Source organism: Anser anser, assembly GCF_964211835.1.
Source record: "Anser anser genome assembly, chromosome: 2".
In the NCBI taxonomy this organism is placed as follows: domain Eukaryota; kingdom Metazoa; phylum Chordata; class Aves; order Anseriformes; family Anatidae; genus Anser; species Anser anser.
The window spans coordinates 133,313,033-133,335,835 of record NC_139721.1 but is presented as its reverse complement, the minus strand read 5'-3'; the positions used below and the strand labels follow the sequence as shown (position 1 = coordinate 133,335,835).

The 22,803-nt window shown below is 39.8% G+C and overlaps 1 protein-coding gene across 3 annotated transcripts in view; it reads left to right on the top strand.

The window, feature by feature from the left end:
- The first annotated feature begins 874 nt into the window (after window positions 1-874).
- LOC310894699 (uncharacterized protein) overlaps window positions 875-22,803 on the top strand; it is a 364,639-nt gene continuing 342,710 nt past the window's right edge. For all 3 annotated transcript variants that reach the window (XR_014580105.1, XM_083825146.1, XM_083825145.1), the window contains exon 1: window positions 875-1,583. Coding sequence is in view for 2 of the 3 variants with exons in the window: in XM_083825146.1 (XP_083681272.1) it covers window positions 1,488-1,583 (96 nt within the window). In the remaining variant the exon portion in view is untranslated. The remainder of the gene's footprint in view (window positions 1,584-22,803) is intronic.

Below are 22,803 nucleotides of genomic sequence, written 5' to 3'. Positions count from 1 at the left end.
TTTTGCTTCTCAGGCCTCTACTCACCCCTTGCCATGGGGCTGGGATGGGGAAAGGCTGCAGTGCTTCAGCTGTGCATAACTGAGGTGATGGAAAGCCATGGTGGCCTTACCCAGATATCTGTCACTTAGATGTGTGCATCTCCAAAAATTGCTATAACTTGTGAAGAGCTATAACAGTGCTATAAAATTATATATATAAAATTGCTATAACAGTGAAGGGCTGGCCTTCACTGCTTGGAGCAGCCTGGGAGTGGGGAGGTGCAGCACAGCATCCAGCCTGGGCCCCTGCAGGCCTGCCAGCTCTGCTTCCTCAGCTGGCCCTGGCCAGAGCTGACCTCTGAGAAGCTCTTTGTGTGCGTGTAAATATAGACTTACTGGATCGCCTCCTGCTTGGTTCCTGCAAAGGGGCTGTTTAGAGCTGGTGCTTCTCTAGTGAAGGGCGTAGTAAAAGCTCTTGCACGTGGCATGGTGGTTATTTCTCATCCTAAAGAGCTGTTGAGCACTGTAGGACAGATACCAGCTATATCTGGGGATACTTCTCTAAGTTTGCTGCTTTCTGCAGGGACAGCCCAACCCTGACAATTGTCCTGTTGCGGGCTGGCATTGAGTGACCCATCTAGGCTCTGCTTCCCCTCCATTCCCAACACCTGGGCTGTGCAGAGGCCACAGACATGTGGGTGCCCTGCAGCAGTCCTTCAGTCCTACCTGTGCCAGCTGATGCTGGGAGGCACCCAAGGCCAGGTCTCACACGTGGGAGTAGCAGAGCTGCACTGAAGATAACTTCTTCCTGAGCTGCCCTACGGCGTGCCTGGGATGGCTACTCCAAGATGTCAGGCTGGTAACACGCGTGGGCTGGCTTTCCGGCTTTGTGAGGGCGGGGGGAAAACTTCACAACAAAACTTCTGTGTGGCCTGAGAGCTTAGCCCCAGCATGGGACTGTTCCCTCTCACATTGTTCACTCTGGGTCTGGAGATATATTTTTATTTATTTATTTATTTTTAAGCAATTTTCTTCTCATTTAAATGCTGCAATAAGGAGTTATGGGCAGTATTCTTCACAGAAATGTGGCCGGTATAGTACTGTGACACTGAGCAATGTCGGATTGCTGTAGCTGGTTGTAGCTGGAAGGTGTCCATCAGCACGCCCAGCACCATGCTGCCAGCTCGGGAGGGAGGAGTTGGTCAGGGCAGTGCAGGCAAACAGAGAGGACAGGAGGAGCAGGCTGTCCAAGGATCGAAATCAGGGCTACACAGACCTGAAAGAGGCTCATTGTCTGTGTGTTTACCTTAGGGTGTTTGCTTTTAAAGCTGGTGTGCTGTTAGAGATTAAATTTTCCCCACCCTATTGTAGCAGTCACTGCCAGCTTCATTAAAGGAGTATCTCCTATCTTTGGCCTGCTGGGGAGTGGGAGGACTCAACTCCCACTGTGTCTGATCTGGTTAGTTAGAAATCCTGGTTCTTGCCTGGTCTCTGCTCATTATGCAAACATGGGCTTGGAGAGCATTCATCGAAACTGCTTTTTATTCTCCTTGAATGCAGAATTAAGCATTGCAAGTGAGGCAACCACAGGTGCATGGAAGAAGGTGAGGATAGGGTTTTACTAGGTGCAAGGAAAGCTATTTGTGGAGGGATATATAAAATTGTTTCGGCCATACGAGCAAGCAGAGGTGGGTGACCCCAACCCTATTCTCCAAGGGACCTCTCCTGCCAGCTGGGGATTTTGTTATTCACATATAATCCATTCAGACTTAATACTTGCACTGTCATGAACCTGGAAAAGGTTGTTCTTTGCTCGGCTTCTACAGGTTCACAGGTTTGCTTAATGTTAGACCTGGGAAGGATTTCTGCTTTCTGCAGCTCTCTGTGATAGAGCTTTTCCTATACAAGCATCCCTGACTGCAGACTGCAGTCTGAGGCGGGACTGAAAGCCCAGAGGCTTTTAAAAGTATGGCTGTGTTTGGGAACTGTGGTTTGAATGTAAACTACAAGCTGGCCATGGAGGCTTGGAAGATATCTCTTCCACTAGGGCTCCAAGCTGAGGCCATTATATGGGCCTTATCGTGAATATCAGATGCAAAACACAATGGGGAGCTGCTTCTTCTTCTTTGTTTGTTTTTGCATGTTGAAGAAAAGACAGAGGAAGCAATATGACTGAACTAATAGTTTCTTGGTCAAAGGATGTACTTACTCAGTTTTCTTTCACCGCTTTCTGCTCTGCCTCAACACACATGGCATCACTGTGGTCCAGAATAACACACTGCAGGAGGGAATTAACTTGTTTTCGCTATATGGAAATTGGGTTGTGACTTCTATTGTGCTTGTAGGAAGGGGAATGAAGCTTATTGTGACATCACTATTAAATTCACTTTTTGCCACTTGTGCCCTTTTTTTATGGATTAATTGCACCTAGTATCAACACAGCTCGGTGAGGGTTATGGAAAGATGAAATTTTATAATTGGAAGTATCCAAAGCTATTTCATCAAAGCAAATCTTGCCAGCCAAACTCCACATGAATGTGGCTTTGTCTAGTTTTTCTCTTATATATCTGAGACCTTGGAGTCAATGTAATTCATTGTACTCTATGTAAATGAGGATGTACTAAATGACTAGCACGTGGTGTTATCTGCATAGATCTGAGATCTGAGATGAGGTGTCTGGGGGGGAAATGATAGTATCTGGCTGATAACAGCTACCCACCAGGGAACTCCCTGTTCTTCATTTCTATAGAGGAGCAAGTACATTTGTATTATTACATTGCTACAAAGCCACAGGAAGGAATTCCTCTCCCTGCCCTTTTTTTTTAAGGGCACTCGGGCCTTTATCCTTCTTTGAGCCAAGAGCAATTTTTGCAGCAATCTGTCTTCCTGAGGGATTAAGTCGGTGTCAAAGACAGGGTAGGCAGGACTGTTAATTGCAGGCAAATCAGTTGGGGTAAAAAGGCAATTAGAAGAGACATTGTTGGGACTGGTAAATCCCAGGCACAGTTGCATTATACCAAGACTTTCAATACTTTGATTCATGTGTTCAGACCTGGCAAGCTACTCATTTGGTAAAGCCTGCACTAAAAATGGAATGTATCAGCAATTTATGGTGAAGATGTGGAAAACCTCTCAGGCATCTCATGTTAAATAGCATAATTTCACCTGCTAGTGCACTTGTTCAAGGCAGCTTTGTAGATCTATACCTGGTTAAAAAGGATTATTTTTAAAGGTACACACTTTAAACAGTTAACAAGAACTGCTGCATGAGAAAGATGATATAAAGACAGCCTTTCACCTGAGAATACTTCAGAAATAAATAGGTGACTGATTAATCACTTGTTCATCTGAAGGAGAATCTGATGTCTGAAAGGGTAGGTTTTGTTATTAGAATAGGAGTTTTGTAAGTGGTATTCCTGTACTACGAAATTAATTCAGACAGGATTCTATGTAACTCCATTAAAAGCAGCTTTCCTACAGCTATAGAGTTTATATTAGGACTTGGACCTGTGCTTCTCATCACCACATTCTTTAGACATCCTCTAATGTAAAATTTAGAATCTTCTTTAAAATTCAGGAGAGAGCTCTGAAATACAATATATATAGATAGATAAGATCTTTCAGAATACACAAATATTAACTCATATAACCAAAGTAATGAGGCTTTCACATCTCCTAGACCCTTCTCCTTCCTTTTCAGGATTCATAAAGGTATTAACATTTCTTAACTTGATGTGGAAGCTGAAAATAGAATCTCTGTTATGGAGGAACTAATGAAAATAAACTTGCCTGTAAATAGGCTTCTTTTCAAGTTCTGGGGAGTGGTTCCCTCAAACTCAAATATCATAGAATTTAAGCTACCAAGTGCAAACAAAGTGTTGGTGTTGCAATCAGTGTCTCTGTGATTAGAGATCTAGATCTAGTCTGAAGAGATACTGAAGCGTTGCAAGGTTCTTCATACCTTACTACTTCATACCTTACACTTCTGTTTAAAACAAAGACACAACAAAACAAAGGTAAATGTCATGGCACTCGCAATTGCATCTACCACCTCCTGAATGCAATCCAGGCATACTGTTTAGGACTTAAATAAAAATGGGAAGGGAAAGAAGGGGCAGGGAGAATCATTTGAGAGTTGATTTCTATGAGACTGAAGAGGAAAAATGTAATTTGACTAGAACATAATTAATCTAAAAGTATGCAGAACAGATTTCTCAAACAGGAGCTTCAGTTCCAAGCCCCTTTCATTGTCTGATTCTTGGTACAGTTTGAACAAGACATTAGCATGATACGTCTTTCCTTTTATACAAAGTGGTAGAGAATAATGAAGAGATTTGTGAAGAGCCTGTAACACTTTGTCTTCAAATTAAGTAACAACAAACAAACATTGAGAATGAAGCTTAAGAGATTTCTGAACATTACCTGCCCTGAACTCTGCAAGAGGTGTTCACACCCCCTCCATTTGAAGTATTGTTGCAGATGACATAGTATCTCTAACCTGGGTTGTGGCATTTACACTCCGTCTGTTTTGCCATGCCCTTTCTTGCACTTCCACAACCTATACTGTAGTCAGAAGAGTGGCTGCAGCTTGCTCAGTTGCACCTGAACTAGTTTGGAAGAAGCCAAACTAGCTTAAGAAATAGTGTGGCAACATGAAGCATCTTTAGCTTCCAGAAAGCTTTTTACCCAGATTTCCACATGAACTCTGCTGTAGTTGAAGTGTTGCTGGTGCTTGTGGGTGTGATTTCATGCTTGGCTAACACTGATGGAAGGCCATTCTCCTACCAAGAAAAATGTAAAACAGTCCCATTCTTTTTCTTGAGTAGTGATTGTACAGATGACTGCTGAATTGAATCCACTTCCTGATCCAGTTGAGAGATAGTTATGAGGCTTAATTGGCATCAGGGAGGGTGGGTTGTACCTTCTCACTGCACCTCGGACTTAAAGCATCAGTGCAACAATACCCTGAGCTGGTTTCAAGCTGACTCAGGCAAGCCTACACAGAGTGTAGTTACAACTTTGGTCTCTGTGTCTGCAAACCTAAGTGTTAGGGCTATCACGACAAGGCAAGAATAAAAATCCAACTCAAGTAGTGTTAATGATTCTGGTCTGTGTTGTTTCCACAATCAACTTGATATAGGTTAAAATTTTGCCTTGAATGAAATCCAGAGCTTAATATATGATGTACCTAGGAATGATATATAGAAGACAAAGGGTGATACAGGTGATTTTGAAAAATCTACTGCAACCATTGTAGAAGTTACTATGTGCAGCTGCCCTTTTTGCCCTTCTGTAGGAGCTCCCCATATCCAAATCAGAGCTGGCAAAGGTAATGTGTACCTGCACCAAAGCTGCCTCAAACCACAGCCTGGTGGTGTAGCTCTGACTCATGTTTGCAAGCAGATTTAGCTGCTGCTGCTGCTAAATTGGGTCCCATCATCATCTGTTTGTCCTGTCCTCTTACAAAAGACTGGTAAGGAAAGCTGAAGGGGACATTTATTTTCTTCTGAACAGTCCAGCTTTACACTGGTAACAGCTGCAGACTTTGGTGGCTGAGGTGGGGATGCATATCTTGTGCAGCTGCCCCAGTTGCAAGGTGATCACCATAGGTGGGGGAAAATGTTGGATGATGGGAGATTTCCCCCATTAGCTGGCCAGTTAAACCTGCCAAAGAAAAGGAGCTGGAGCTCTGGAGTATCAGACTATGCAGTCAGTGTACTACTGATTATGGTGTAGGTAGGCATTCCTATCTGTCAAGGCTGCGTTAGGAAGGCAACATTTGGCAGGGATGTAGACTAAATATATTGTGCAAGAGGCAAAAGTTCAGTAAAGGTTTGTTTGAGGCACCTCTAGTTGTCTCTGAAGCCCCACAGCAGCTGGTGTAAGGAGCAGACCCCTCTCAAGTTGCCAGTGCCAAAATGCCTAACCCCTCCAGCATGTAATGCTGAGAAAGAGGGAATTCTGAAAGTGGCCATTCACACATCAACTCGGGCTAAGAGGTTTCAGGATGATAATCTGGGACCCCATAGCCCAGATATTTCCAAATTTCCTTCATTTTGGAGTTCTTTTCCTTCAAGGCCTCGAGGAAAGACTACCAGCTTGAGTAATCTGCTCTGCTGCTTGTGGATAACATGGTCAGACGCTATGAGTCACACCAAAGTGGCATGGGTTGATGCTATCAGGCAAGGTTCAGATGGGAAACTTAATCCTTCTCTTTATTATCCTTTTTACAGTAGTATTAAAAGCTCTAGTAACATTTCCTGTTGGTACACACTGTCGGGATACGTGGTGTATAAGCTCTTGTTAACTAACAACAGAAAACCTGTAGTTTCCATGCATTAGAATGAACAGGTTTCTGTGGTCAGGGTTAAGAAAGCCAGTGACAGTGTTTGTGTACCTCTGTGCTTCAACAAAATAGTTCTTTTTATTGGTATTTAATCTCATATCAGAACATGACTAAATTGTTTTCGTGTAAGAAAAGGAGCAGTCAAAATCTTATACCTAGAAAACCCTTCTGAACTGAAGACAGGGGAAATGGCCCAGCCTGATTTCTTAGCCTTATGGTCTTTTTTTTCTGACAATGGAAATAATGCACAAAAGCAGGTTTGGCAGATAAAAAAAATTAAACAACACAAAAAAAATGGTATTCAGTCCAGTTTATTTTAGGAATAACTATAAAGGCCAAGCTATTCTCCTGTAGGGATACCATTCTGACAGAACATAACTTCTACTTTTCCCAACATCCATAAATATTTAAGTTTTATAGCATGAAATGTTAACAAAAGAAGGAAAAAAAAAAGATACTTTTTTTTTTTTTCATTTTCACTTCTCATTTAAATATTTCAGTCACTCTATTAAAACAATTGTGCCTTCATGATAAGTATTTTATGTATCCTTATGTAGCATGTGTAGGGGTAAGAGCCTTAAACTGAGCAGGTTTTGTTCTACCTTGCTGGAATCATTTATAATCAAGGACTGCTGCTGAACAGCCTGGCAATGGTCAGTGCATGACTGACTGCCAGATCTGGCAGTCCCTAGAGATATGTTATGTACTACTTTAGGCTATAACTTCTTCCCTTTAAACTTATTTGTACAAGAGTTGCTTGGTGTCTACTACATCACATAGCTGTGCCCATGCATGGTTTACAGTCTCCTTGGCCTTCCCTGCCTGGCAGCACAAGGGGTGAATGCAATTCTGGGTAATCTTGACCTGAAAATTAGGAAATAATTTTTTTACGGATGGTGCAGTCACTCTATCCAATGACTGTGAAAAGTATGTAAAATGCATATATTGTTTGAGGAATAAAGGTTGGCCAACAGCCTGACTTCTTCTGGTTGACTGTCTGACAATAAATGTACGGAATTGGTCTCCTCTTCTAGCTCTAGTAAACCTTGCATTTTGTTTTATTTATTTTTTGAATGAGAGGATATTTTCACCCAGACTGTTCAAAAACGGTGTTTGTAGAAAAGCACTCTCCTGAAAAACATGCACACGGGTATTAACTACTTATCTTTTAATTGACAGGCAAATCCCTGCCCTGGTGCATTAAATGCAAGAACTGCAAAGTTCCCTAAATAAAGTACCTGCAACTTCATTTCCTTTGAAAGAAATTTGAATCTGCCAGAATAAGACAAACATTCTCCCGGATTACATAATGAGTGAGGTGCGTCAGGAATTTGTGGAGGAGCTGTAACCTCTGCGCAGCCTAGGTGGGAGCCTGGTACTTGGAGGCTCAGCCCAGAGCCATCTTGACCCTCAGCAGAAGCAGTGTGTGGGGTGCCAGGTTGGATATGGTTGGGTTTACAATTTTGGATTTTAAGTGTTTCTTTTGCACCTGGATTCTTTATTGGATTCAGACTAATAGCTCTAAAGGTTTTTTTTTTTTTTTTTAAGAAGTATTTTGGAAGTTAAGATGATAGCTATACTTGTAGCTTAATTTAAACAAATATAAATTTGTTATGCTAAAAGTCTTTCTCACGTTTTTCAGTTCAGAATTCAAACTGGTGTCTTTTAGATCTTATCAGCAGTGTAAGGATAAAGTTTTTAACTGACACTTCAAAACCACTGAAATTCCAATTGTCTTAGTTCCCTTTATGATACAAATAGAATTGCATTTTTTCCTGATTTCTCGTAGAAATGCTGTACTTCCACAGACAAACTAATTTTAAGGCTCTCCAAGATAAGTTTTTTTTTTTTTAATCTATCTATCTATCTATCTATATCCTTGTTATTAAACTATATTTATTTTCTGCCTGAAGTACTTTTGTAGTGCTATTCCCTTAATGTTACAGACTGCAAGTAGCTGCAGGGAAATCAGATACACTTTAAAATCCATTCATGAATTATTTTGTCACATCCATGACAGGAATAACCTGACAAGTAGTGGCAATTTGTTTGTCAAATGGAATCCAGAATGAGGCTTTTTATATGAGCATGATGAACAGTTAAAGACTGAGCAGTTATCCCTAAAGATCCTCTATTTCCACAATATGCAGGTTTAATAGCAATCCTCACATTTCAGGGCTTTGTGTGCTGAGTATCATCTCTTTAATTAAAGAAACCCATGTTCATCTTCTTCTGTGTTCGTCACCCGGCACGTCAGGTGTCTGGTTACCAAGTGCTAGTTGTCTTCCTGCACTGTTAAGATGTTGAAGAAAGTGATAACTGAACTCTAATGGGGAAGAACGACTAAGTCCTATGTTTTAAACTTTACATAATTTATTTTTTTTTCTTTTTTTTTTTCTAATTGCTTTTCCCATTACAAGGAGGAGGATCTGAGGATTGTGATATAAGAAAGTACTTTAGACTGAAGAATAATGAAGTGCTTAAAGACAGATCTCTCCTGATGCAATCAGTGCTAAGGAATTTGTTTGTAGCACCTGCAGGATGAACTGTAGCTCTATTGCACTGGAACAGGGTGGAGCTATCCTGATGAAACTGGGAGCAAACAGCAGTGATGTAACACCCAGGGACTACGTGCCGTGCCTCAGAAATGCTCTCTGGCTCTACCAGTGCTAGAGAGATTTCTCAGAGTAATCCTACTGGAAAACATAAAGTTGAATGTATCTGAACTATTGTGTGAAGTGTGTTCTGTGAGAAAATGAAACAAAATTTGAAAGTTGTTGCAAACCAGGGGCGTTCTCAAGTTGGTCATAACAGCAACATATTGCAAGTACTTTGCACAGATCTAAGTCTTTAAGAAAGGTACAGAGTGATGGAGACTTATGTCCTGAATCCAGGCTGCAATTTCATGCAACAGAATGACAAAATAGATGACAAAAGTAGTTTAAGCAAGTTCCTGACCAACATCATCTATTGGTTCCCTAACCCCCATGTGTATTTCTTTCTCTGTGAATTGTACTAATGCATCTGATCATGGATCTTTTCTGCGGACTGGGTCCATCAGCATACCTGTCCAAGGGTTGGGGAGGAATGCTGAGGCCCTGGGTGGGGAGGAGCAGGGGGCAGCTCCGTGCTCCAGCTGGGCTACTGACCCTGGCATTGGGTGTGAAATGCATAAAACTTCTGTTTGCAGACCAGCAGCATTTGAATTGCAGCTGGGGTAAATTCTATGGTGATGCTGAAAATGGCTGTGCTATGTAGACTTGGGTTTGTTGAGGATTTGGCCCATTGATTCCTCTTGTCTGTTTATCTCCTATGAAAACAGCATGTGCTGGGCATATGGAGGCAGCTGGTGCCTCTCTTCTAAGCAATTTACTGCTTCATAGGACAAATGGGAAAAAAAAAAGTCATCTGATTCGTCTCCTAGCCTTCCATTCTGTATTCAGTCTGCTCTTCAGTTTTGTGCCCCCTGGACAATTTGAGCATTGAGGATGTTTATTTCAAAAGGCTTTTCAGGTGCAAAAGAATGATTTTAAGTAAATGTGACTCAGTGAAGGGAGCCTCATTCTGGTCTGCTTGAAAGCAAGCAAAACGATGATGCTTTGAGAAATGTTTCTCTTGGCTATAGAAGTGGGGAGATGGGAAAAATACTTGGCTAGTGTAGGTAACACCTGCATTATAGCTGCTGATGTATACATGGATCTTGCACATGCTCATACATCAAAGCAGCACTGGAAATGCTGAAGCATAACTAATTTTAACTGAAAGAGGTGGCCTTATTTCCAGTGTAATTTCTACTCTAGCAGATTACCTTCCTGCCTGTCATGCAAACAGGGCTCCATGTAAAAGGCTTTTGTTGGATGAATGTGTGTGGCTCTCTAAATGTTTTAGAAGCAAATCTCCAGGAAACATCTTGTAAGTGAACATCTATTTAATATTTTCTAGGGAGACTGTGTTGCAGGTGTATGCACTACAGCTCCTGATATTGTATACATAAGGAAAAAGACTGCAACCCTTTCTGATAGTTTACTGTAAGTGTGGGGAGATGATATGCACATTAAACCCATTCAGTGACTGTCGCTGAAAGGGTCATCCTTGCTTCTTCTCCTTTCTTCTGCTCATCCCCTGCTCTGAGCCATAAGGACCCATCTTCTCACCCTGATTTGCCCTGGCCGCGGCACTCACCAAACGGGTTGGCACTTGAATTAACTAATGTGAATTTCACAATAAAAAAAAAAACTTTTTTAATGTTTTTTTTTTTTTCTTCTGTAGATTAATGAGTTGAAACTCTTTGTTGGCTCGGTATATTTGTTTCAGAACAGCTGCAAGGAAACCATGGGATTGTGCAGCTGGAAGTAAGGGGAAGAAGATGCGCAGGGAGGACATCCTTCTTTCTGCAGCCTAGAGATGTTAGTGTTGTTGAGTCCAGTACTGTCTAACTGCCATATGATGTCCTAGGACAAAAATAACTGAGTAAAGCTAGTTTTTATTTGGTTCATAGCTTAGTTTCAGCTCCAGACAGAAAAAAGCAAGGAGATCATAGAAGGATCACCTATTTATCTCTTGCTTCATGGGTTTAATTTCTTTGCTGTTTATAATCCAGCCTCTGCCTTACAAATAGCATATGGTAGTTGCTACAGAAAGTATTGGAAAATATATTTCATGTAAATTGAATTTGTTTCAGCAGTAATCATAGTGATCAGATTAGCTTTCAGTAGACATTTTCTTTTCTTTTTGATTAAAACTTTGCCAAGAAAATACAGGAAATGGGTTGTGAAATTGTTGTCAATATACCTTGACATGCAAGTGTTTGCACAAACCAATATATGCACAAATACTTGGTCTAAAGTTGTTCCAGTCACATTCCTGAAAGCTTTTTGAACTTGAAAGTCATGCCATCAGGGAACAGAAAAAAATCTACTTCTCTCTTGTGGTCATTTGGTAGCTAATATAAAAAAATAATATTCATGATGAATATTTAGTGAATAATCTACTAGCTGAAACATGCTTGTAATTATTAAAAGATTGGCTTAAGGAAAAGGATGGAAACAGCAGAAGGCTTGTAAATAAGCCTGAACTCTACAAAGATTCCTGGCTTGGACAAATCAGTGTCGCTTCATGTGTCCAAAGGGAGCTAAGCCAGTGTATGTCAACTCAATATCTTGTTTTCACTGGGCTTTAATATTTGACCAGCTGTAGCTCTAATAATCATATAACTCATTAATATTTTTCTGACATATAACATATTCAAATGGCATTTGAGCAGTTTGGTAAATAGCAAATTAATGTAAGGAATTCAAATTGTTTTTGCAGAATTCATATACATTAGGGAAAGGAAAAGACTTTCCACAAAGTTTGGATTTTAAGCCTTGCCCAGCAATATTTGGTAGCCTGCATTTTGCTTAACTGTACAGACTCATTTGACCCTCCAGTCAAACCATTCTAATATAGTCTTTGGGGGTTCCCACTAAATAAACATGATCTTTTTTTCCCTCAACCCAAAAAGGTCTGTCTGAGATCGTTCACATGCTTTTCATCTGTCCTTTGTTCCCATTGAAAAAGTAAAATCAGGTTACAGCTTTGGACAGATCAGGGTTATGAAAGCATTGAGATTGACACGGAGCTTTGTTAGTTGATGTGCTTAAGGTGAAGAAGGTATTAGGTAGTGGAGGGTGGGGAGGGAGTTTCCTTGATCAGCCTGGTTTCATCTGAAGCCTACAGAGAAGTAATAAATACAGGTCAGTCTGATCTTAATCTCTAATAGTTTCTGTCTTGCCATCAACTGCTTTATAACATGGCACGATCATTTCAGTAGGGGTCTCTGAGACTCGTTCTCTGTTGGATTTACTAATAGCAGTGAAAGATATTTTTCTTTCTCCCAGGAAAATTTAACAGAGCAGAAAGGAGAGCACACAAACAGTGTCTGCAGTGCCATGGGTCACAGCCTGGCTGATGTCTGTAGGCTGCTGCTGAAGACAGCATTGCAGCAACGTAAAAGGTTGTGAACAGAGATCCATGCACATGTCCTGTTCTGTCTATTCCACTGAGTAAGCAATATGCTCTGGAGAACATTCAAGGCCATTTTCCATCATGTTCTTCCCCTCCAGTTATTGTCTCAGATTACAAGTATCAATTTAAGGCCTAACAGAAGAGACTTCAAGCAACATTTAATAACTCTGGGGGTCCCAAATTAACCACAAAATAAAAATGAAATATAACTTGAGACGTAGTCTCACAAAGAACTGATATGTTGGCGAACGCTCAGGTGAAAAACTGCCATTTTGTTCTTCTCAGCACATGGCTCCTCTCCTTCACTGGCACTATTCTCAAAGGTTCTGTGGCAGTGAAGATGTAAATCATAGCACATGTGTGATTAAGGTTTTATTGTTTGTGAGTTTTAACATTTTTTTCCCAGGTAATCATCTGCTTTTCTGTGGAGAAGAAAGAGGAAAAAAGTTTCAAATACTGGCTTAATTTCAGCATTGGATAGTTTTTATTATCATTTTTATTTATTTATTATTATTATTTATGCATAACTCCCCTAGGGCTTTGTCCATTACAAGAATATATTGCAAACAATGAGTACTTTTTAATTTTTTTTTAAATAACATTTTTATATGAAATAGAAGTACCTGCGCTTATAGCCATTGAGCAAAACAAAAAGGTTATGAACTTGGGTTTGAGGGCAGAAAGTTTCCAGGGAGACCTGAAGCAAGTTTAATGCTGTTAATGGGGATACTAGAAGGTACTTGGCCCTTTGAGGCAGTTAAATTTAGTGCTGCTGAGACAGGAAGGCATCTTAAATTGGCTTTTCCTCGTGCTCTGATTCCTCTGGTTCCTCATTAATGATGCAGCCTTATTTGCAATCCTAGCTGGTTTCTCATGCCACGCTTGTGTGCTTGCTGTGCGTGTACCTCTGGCTATCAGTACTCCAATGGTGCTGGAGGCATGCTAATCTCTCCTCACCAATAATAACTCTCTTTATAAGATTGCTCTCTAGTTGAAATAGTAGCCCTTGGGTTTCTGCTGAAGAAATCTTACAAAGTAGTTCATTGGATTCTGTTAATTAGTGTGGCTTGAAAATAAAAAAAAGTGCAAACTGTTCAGCAATAAAAATGAAAGATGCACAGCTGTGAGGACTAGGACTGATAAGGATATGATGGCTGTGTTTGCTTTGCATTTTCAGTCGTATAAATAGCTTTGAGCTGGAAAGATGGAGTTCAGGAGCAGCTGGCTGTGTGTGAGCCCAGACCTTCTGAGGTTAAGGGAATGCATTAAGCCCTCTGGTAAACTAGTCACGTGCATGAATATAGGTGCATTTAGCAAAATCCAGCCAGCTTTGCCTTCCTCCCCCCAGAGCGTATCTGCAGGTAAGAACCCTGCTCTGCTCAAAAATGAGGGTTAACAGCCAGCCTGAGGGATGAGTAATATTATAAATTGTCTGTCTTTCAGACAAAAGCATGTGGTATACCTGCTGCTTTTTGTACCTGCTCTATATGAGTAATGGAGTTCTTAGGCCTCACTCCTTTTTTCAAGAAAAGTGCATTTTAAAAATATTTTCTTGATTAGTGGAGTCACATGTTATGCCTTCTGTATTGGGAGAGTGCTTGATAAAGTAAAAAGGTTTGTCAAAAAACTGTTCCAGAGTTCAGTAAAAATTGTTTAAAATCAAAATGATGCAAGAAAAATGTATGTCTCCACTGAGGCTGGCCATGGGTGGAAGCATATTTAAACTTTGCACTCAGAAGATGGATTTTCTAGAAACATAATCTTCCTAAAATTCTCTCTCTTTTTCTTTACTATTTTTTTTCTTCCCCTTATGTTGCCCTACTGCTTTCCTTTAACTAACCTCGCCTAATCTCATAAGAGTAGCTCCCTTGTGTGGGTGTAACCAGAGCAAAGACCTGCCTGAGTGATTGTCTTGTTTTTAGCAAGTGAATGATACCTGTGCAGTATAAATGAATTTCTGTTCATATTGAACATTCTTTGTATTACAGGATAATTGCTGAAATGGTTATACAGTGTGGATCCTATCTGATGAAACACTTGCTACTGCAGTCAGGTTGGTTTCTTGGGGAACAAGTAAAAGTCGTCTTCTTTCCTTTCTTCCTCTGCCTCATTCCCTCTGAGTTTTAGAGGAGGAATTTATAAAGATCAAGAAGTGAATAATTTATGGGATAAAAGTAGCTATGAGGAGCTTCAGGCTGGATTCAGCTTCAGCACAAACCCCAGGTGCTGTTGTATAACACTCAGTGTTGCAGTGAGTTAAGATCTTGCTGTGCCATGGAGCACGACTCAGACCAGAGTAGCAATGAGTTTGGTATGTGCACAGCTGATGCAGCCTGCTCAGTGACTGGGGGAGATCGAGCTAAACATGCCTGCCCAAATGTTGTGTGCTTAGAGAGTCCACCTCCATCTAATCTTCTTATGAGACAAAACCAGTTGTCTTAGTAGGGGATGTTTTTGGTGACACTTTTTTGTTACAGCTGGATTTGGGTCACAGGAGCCTTGCTCCTGCCTAAAGTTGAGTGGTTTCCTTAGGAGTCATTTAAAGAGTCTATAGGTACTTGGTGGGATAAACTCACAACTCATTTCAGGGGTTCTCAGGTTAGGGTCTCCCGTATGCTACTCTCTCTCCACCAAAGAAAAGAAGAAAAAGTGTTATTACAGATCATTTAAATCACCAGAAAAAAAAAAAAAGTTTAGAAAAGTGATCAGAATGTGCTTGAAGTTATGAAAAATCACTAGTGAAGCACTGAGTATATTCTAAAAATATACATCTCTTCTTTGTGAAAGAAAGCAGTAATATCAGCTTGTAAAAAATCCAGAGTAACTGAAAATTATTTCCATTAAAAAGATGTTTTTTAACAGGAAAACAAAACAAAAACAAACAAAAACAAAAGACTGATTTTCCTTCTGTCTTCTTGCATGTCTGCCTGAATGCTAATGCTGGCAGAAGGGAAGGGATAGGCAGAGGTATGAAGAGCCAAGTGAACAAGGGTGCGACCACTGTTTTTTTTGCATCAACCCACAAAAAACCACAACCCGTTCATTTAAAATAGTTTTGAGACTGAAGATATAGTTTTAGGATAGTACTAAGGAGAAGTAACCATAGGCTGCAGCTAAAAGAGGCAGTCCTGCTTCAGGGCTCATTCCTTCTGTGCTGTGGACTCAGCTGCTTCCCTTACCCCAGTGCTCAGCTGACCCTACCACAGACCTGTTCAGGCATCTCACTCAGCAAAGGCTATTTTCTCATCTATGAGAAAATGAACAGTCTTTGGCGTTGATTTCCTGTGCATTATAGGTGCAGAGCAAAGCAGGGAGTATGAACACACAGCAGAGGACACATGCTTTAGTTTTGGACAGCAGAAGGCTGTGAGTGACTTAGATGTAGAATAAAATGGAGACGGGCTAGCTCTGTGGAGAAGTCAAAGCAAGAATTGGAATTTAGGTATCTACTTGCTGTTAAACAACCTAGCTGTTGAACTATTGGCTAATTTGAAGAAGGAGTTGGTATGCATGTGGGTGACAACTAGAATAAAAAAAAAATAACCTTCAGTTTTAATTTTTTTTTTAAATAAAGATTATATCTGTTATATAAAATGTCACTGTTAAGTGGTTATGGTGCTTTATTATCCATATCCTTCCTTCTTGATACATAGCTTCTTTTTATGGACTTGTGTTTCTGAAAGCTACACATGTAGGACTTAGAAGATGCTCATACACATTATTTGATAATTAATATAATTATTCATTATTATACACTCTAATCACAGGTTGATTTATATTCCTAAGAGTTTCCTAGCTATCCCTTTAGCTACAATAATTAAAATGGAAAAGATGTTAGATCTATAGTACATGGTGGATTTGAGCAATTTGGCTATTTTTATAGCTTCTAAACATGAAAACATCAGGGAGTTCTTCATATGAGTGTTGCCCTAGAATTTCTTTGCACAGACTTCTTGTTTTGACTTGTTTTGTACAGTAGAGTTTTTTTTTCTTTTTTTTTTTTTTTCTGGACATTTGGTCTTCAGCATGTAGTGTAATGTTTTCTCTTTAGTGATTATTAGCACCTTTTTACATTCCATCTAAGTTAGCCGAACTAACAGATGGACAATTTTGTCCATTTTAATTGTCTGTAATTTAGACTAAGTTTGGTTGCTGGCCAAGTATTCATCACCTGTGGATCAGACTTGGCAGCCCTTTTGTTACTCAGCCAGATATATTTTTCCTTTTGAAAGGCCACCCCAAAGTGCAGCTGAAAAGAAAATAAAGCACATTACTGGATCTCAAATAACAAAGAACTGCTGAACACATCATTTCTCTTGTTTTGGTCCTTTTAGGGGTTATTATGCAGTGCTTGTATTGGCATAGCTGCCAAAGACTAGGACATAAACAATTAGCTGGAAATCATCTTTTTTTTTTTTTCTTTTCTTTTTTTCTTTCCTTCCCTGCGTACAGGAAGGTCGGCACAGAACATCCAGTTCTCTTAGGATGGACTTCTGCTTTGCTTATTGTTCTTCATTTTCTTAAATGATAGTAATTAGTATGTTGTAGGGTAGTAACAGTCATATGAAACAAACATTGACGTAATACAAAAAGTCATCTTGTGCTGTTAATTGTAAAGTGCACTGGATTAGGTCCAACTCTGCTGTTGGGGGAGGGGAGGAATATTTTATGGACGTAAGCCACATCTCTGGAAAGCAAGATGCCCCATATAGCTGTTCTAGCCAACACTTTCTGGACTTCCCGCAGGCAGTATTGAACAAATCTTCCATCCAGGAACAGGTTTTATAGGGCAGCTTTTTTATAAGCCAGTATGCTGCACCTCAGTAACTTTGGTTGCTGTACCCCATTCCTTTTCCAAGTAGGGCGCACCTGGAAAAATTGATTATGCTCCTGAGCCAAACCCTTTCTACCCATCACCAGACCTTTGATTTGCCCCCACTGGTTCAAGCCTCACAACCACTCTTTCATTACACTCTTGTGACCCATTGTACCTTTTTGGAGCCTAACTTTCCCTGGCCTGGCAGAAGCACTGCCATTGCCTGCCCAGCTTGGGGGTGGCTTGCTCGTCTTTGCCTTGCCTGCTTCTGACAACATAAAGCTTTTTAATCATCTCCAAAACAGGCTCCCCAACACTCTGTGTTCCCAGAATCACATTGAAGTTGGAGCCCAACCTTTCCCTCAAAGAACGATTACTGCTACCACAGGGTCCAGTCAGTTGTGTCTGTCTGAATTTTGAAAGCTGCCAGGGATGGAGATTTTATAGTCCCTCTGAGTAACCTGTCCAGTGTTGATAGACCCTCTTAGTAAATAACTATTTTCCTAGTATTCAATCTGCAGCTTGTAGCTCTTGTCCCTGTTCAGGTTGTTTAGCACAAGCCACACAACACACAAAAGTTTGACTTTGTCATCATCTGTAACTGCCCTTCAAGCAGTTGTAGAAGCTCAATATGGAGCCAGTGGTAATGGCTCTTTATGAAGCATTCTAAAGAGCAGTTAACCTCATCTATAAGATGTCTATATTTCAGCTGTGACATGCTCTTACCTTGACTAATGAGAATTGCTTTTTTTCCAAGGTGGTTTGTCTCCACTATCTCTAGATAGCTTGCAGCCAAGCAGTGACTTTGGACCATTCAGGACCTGTCTTTAATATGGAAAACAAAGATTTCAGGTTCTGAGGACTTTAGTCAAGAATCTCTAGGGATAAAAATCTTTGACAAATATGGTTTCTTTCACAAAAAGATCCTGGGGCAGGTACAACTATTTTGTCAAAACTCTAGTTTTTACAGATGTAGTTTATTTTCCAGGAAAGAAGCCTTGAAACAGCAGGGTTAGGCACCACACAAAGCAGCCTGAGCCAGGATATGGGTTTCTGGCATTAGCAACATTCACACTGAGATGCTTTCTTGGAGATTTACAACATCACTGAAAGTGGTTTTACAATAGTCTCAGTCTCAAGATTTGTAAACCCTTTCTTTTACTAACTTGTGCATTTTCTCTCACCAAGAAATGGCCACTTTTTGAAAGGGCACACCTTGCTTTGCTGTAGTTCCTCTGCCAGTGGGAACTGAGCTGGATCATCAGGGAAACAAGCAAGGTACTTTCAGTGCTGTCCTGAAGCTCTTCCATTACAGAAGCACCAATATGTACTAACTGTCATAAAAACCCATTGTAACTTAAAAAGCTCCTCTGATTAGTCAATCTTTTCTCCATTTACCCTGGAAGATGGAATTAGCCACAATGGAAGAGAGAGCCTGAAATGGGTCAGTTATTTACAGTGCATTCAGCCTTCTTTTATGTCTGAAAAGCTTTCTATTTAGTTTTTATATGCTTAAAATAAAAGACGGAGGAAGCTGCCAGGGGAAAGAGCCCAGGATTTTAGGTAACTGCTTTTAGCAACATGAAATACTTTTTAAGCAAGGCTACTGGATGTTTAAGTCTTGCTGGAACAAACCCAATTTTAAAAGACATTTCTAAGCTCTTTAATAGCCTACCCTTTCCCCAGATTCCTGTTTTCACACCTCCTTATTGACATAAGGATATGGCTGGGGTCAGTAGCAATTTGGGAAAGAAAGCAGAACAAATTTCCTTATTGCCATGTGATAGTACATCTGTCGTTTCAATTTAAGCCAGCATCTGAAGCTACTGCATTCATAGACATTTGGCCAGATTCCTGTACTGACTAGGACTGAATGTGTTTGAGAAGAAAAAATAAATCACTATTGAGTTATTTGCTTCTAGGGAACCATGTGTTGTAACATTGTTCACTTGGGTATAACCTCAGCAGGGAAAAGAAGACTAGAATCAGGCTTTCCATATTAAAAATCAAGTAAATCCAACTGAGGACATGAAATATAACAGAGGCATAGCAGGGTATTCTGTTTCAATAACCTGTGTGGGATTATTTACCAATTCCACATAATCTGGTTTAATAATTCTGTTGTTGTTATTGGTTGTTTTTGATTAAGCCAAGAAATAATAAAGCATAATAAGTGAAGTAGTTTAGAATAAGTACAGATGCAATGCTGAAAAACGCCATGAAGGGTTAGTGCTCCAGTTTATTAGATTTCCCTGTAAGGATTTGGGCTGGTGTCCTTTTTAGAGCTATTGGCCAGGTCAGGGACATACCATGGCTTGTGAGGATCAATACAACATCAACATCATTCCAGGGAGTCATTAAATGGCATAACTGTCTGAATCTTAAATGTCAGACGATAAAAATGGCAAAATCTGCTAACAGGAACATTTCTAAAGGTACAAAATGGTACATGAAAGAAACTGTCATGTCAGAAGGTGTTAAATCATACAGTGGTCCACTGCCATCTTTCACTGTGACATCCTTTCAGTTTAATCTTCATTTAGGCATTTTTTTTCCCTACAGTCTATACTTATAGCGCAGCTAGAATAGACTTGTGCAAATCTGAGCGTTTTGGTAGGGCTCTCTGCAGGCACAGCTTGATGTGTGTACAGTCAGTGGCAGAGATCATGGGATTTTATCCTTTTCACTTATCTCCTCACTGTGCATTTTGTATTCAGTTGTTTCACCGTATCTAAAGGTATTTTGTAAGTTATCAGGATAAACAACATAACTAAGGAGACCTTCAGTTAATTCAGTGATTTTTTTTCCATTTGCTATTAGTGCTATAACATTTTCTGTATTTTGTATAGTCTTCTATACAGAGATAACCATAGCTTTTATTTTATTTCATTTTATTTTTAATTTTAATTTTATTTTATTTTACTTTATTTTATTTTATTTTTTGAATGGGAAAGCCATATAGATCGTCTTCATTTTTGTTGATGCCACATAAGAAGTCTTGAGATAGTTGCCAAAATCTGAAGCCTTCTTGTTTCTTTCTTTTTTTTTTTTTTTGTTTTTGGTTTGTTGTTATTCTTAGTTTCCGAGTTATTATTTGTGTTTTAGTTTCTGAGGTTTTAATAGATCAAATCCCCAGTCTTTTCTTTACAGCCAAGTAAATAAGTATGGATCTCTTTAAAACAAAAGCCAAGCTTTTCATATTTTCTCATCTGCTCAGGAGCTGGCATTCTAATGAAAATGTCAGATACTGAAACTTTCAATGGCACTTTCATATTTGTCTGTACTCAATTTCACTTTATTTTTTATTTTTTTTTTAAAAAATAACTCTTGTGAGGTATGTATTAATTTTCATTTAAATGTGAACAAATTAAGACTATCCACAGGAGAATTACATATGATATATAATTGAATGTAATTTTGACAAATAATCCTTTAAGTGCTGTATTCAGAAATCACAGTTCTATGTCCATTTAAAATCTTTTTTTTTGTCTTCCGTCTTTCAACGTTCCCATCCAGATTGTATTAACAGTTAGCTCCAAACAGTACACCAAATAATTATATAAAATAAAAAAAAAAGATGGTTCTGAGGGTGTCATGAACTTAAGATGTATATGTTTTGAAGGCTTTAACCTTTTTCAAGGTAAGAGCTGAGTGTATGGTAACTTGCAGGCAGAATGTATCTCAGTGCAGAAAATGTCTTAATGACATTAAAAAAGCATCTGTCATGTAGGAGAGGAAGAAAACCTCCATCTTTTGTGATCACAAAAAGAATTCTGCAAGGGACCAGAGGCTGTATCAGTACCAAGCATTCAGCTGGATATATTTTCCTCGTATCCATGCTCTTGAGTCAGTTGCACACAGATTAGTTTTTGTATCGAGGTCACTTCAGCAGGTTTTCTGACTGTCTTTAGGGTACAGCAAACCTATGCGATCCTTTGGCACCTACAATGGGAGGAGGGAAATATTTGGATGGATTCTAGAAGCTGAGTTTACTGTCTTTCTAGAGTAAGATCAAAGGGACAAGTGCTTTCATCCTTCTGGTGACTCTGAGGACAGCAGCAATGAGGGTACATAAGCAGGGCTTGGTACAGTACTGAAGAGGAAATAAATGTTGCTTCTTTTCATGTGATCAGCAAAGCTATTAAGTGTTTACCATCCTCATCTTTAATCTGGGATGACTGCCACCAGAAAACATAATTTGTTCTTTCAGTAATCTTTTTTTTTTTTTTTTGACATATACAAGGAACCCTGGAAGTTTTCTTGTAGAGTAATTCTGGAGAAACAAAAAGAATTTGAGTTGTGCAAACTGAACTTGGAAAAGCTGACAGCTTTTCCAGAGGGGAAAAAAAAAGTCAGAAAAAAATACCTACTGAAAGAAAAAGCTCTGTGATGTAAGGCAATAGACAGAAACACTGAAAACTGGTATTTTATGAGCAGTGAGATTGGAAGAGCCAGTCTGGATAACTACAGGGAAGTAACATTTGCAGTACATGATGTAGACAAATGTGTTTAAGTTGAACCCCATCATTACCTTTAAAGATAGTGAGGAAGGAAGGAAGGCTTAGATTTTAATGTGGCTATCTACCCTGTGCTTGTTCCCACCTCTCCTTGCCTGAGGAGGCAGCTATATAAGCTGAATTGTTTTGCTGACTCTGTGTTGAACTAAATCCACCACACTGGATGGGGCTGTCTCAGCTCCAGGAGGAATGTGAGGTTTTCCCGTGCAGAACTGTTGCCTTGGGAGCCTAGGAAAAATCAAATGACTTCGTCAATGGACAACTGGAGTTGAGTGAACGAGGATCTCAGAAGTTTGGACTGACCTGTGGAGTCATCTCGTGTCAGTACCAGCATACTGAGGTACTGACTGACCCAGGTATTTTCTAGGAGGACAAAACTGGCCAGAGTCATTCGGCGTTTTCTGCTGTTTGCGTTGCATCAGCATGAAGTAATCCTCTGGGGGAAGTCTGGAGCAGGTATTTGTCTCAGCTGAAGAACCCCACGAGTGCTGACAGGTGGCTTGGTGAAGATACACTCCTTAGAAATAAAGTTGTGGAAACTTGATCCACTGCTTGTCTGGAAAGATGAGATATTGTAAGTTGAGTATTCTGAGATGTCGTGTAAATAGTTTAGCTAAATAGACAAATTGAGAGAAAAGTTATTTCTATGTTAGGTAAAACTCATTATAATACAATTGTTGCACTCATTGTCCCTATTTTCTAAAATAGAGCCAAGTAGATGGAAAAATAGGTGCCGTCACCTGCAGCATGGGGAGGCGGCACGGCTTGAGAAAAAGCTAAATAGATATTACTGAATTATGTGTGCCCTATTACAGTGAAGACCAGAGATGGGACCAAGACAGTCGGAGCTGTATCATACTAGACACAAAGGGAATTTGCAGGAAGTTGAGTGAAGACTGAAGTTGCTGCACTTTGCAATAACAGACAGCCTGAGCCTGGCAGCTGGCTTACAGACATAGGAGGAGAAGATCAGTTTACTTTCCACGATTGCAGAAACAGTATTTGTTTCTACGTTTTTTAAATAAATAAGATTGTTATCAGATATCTTTATTTTTTTTTCTTCAGCTGAAACATTTATAGAACCCTAACTTTGTTTTTCTGTGTTCAGAGAAATTTATACTTGTAGAAGCAGGAAAACC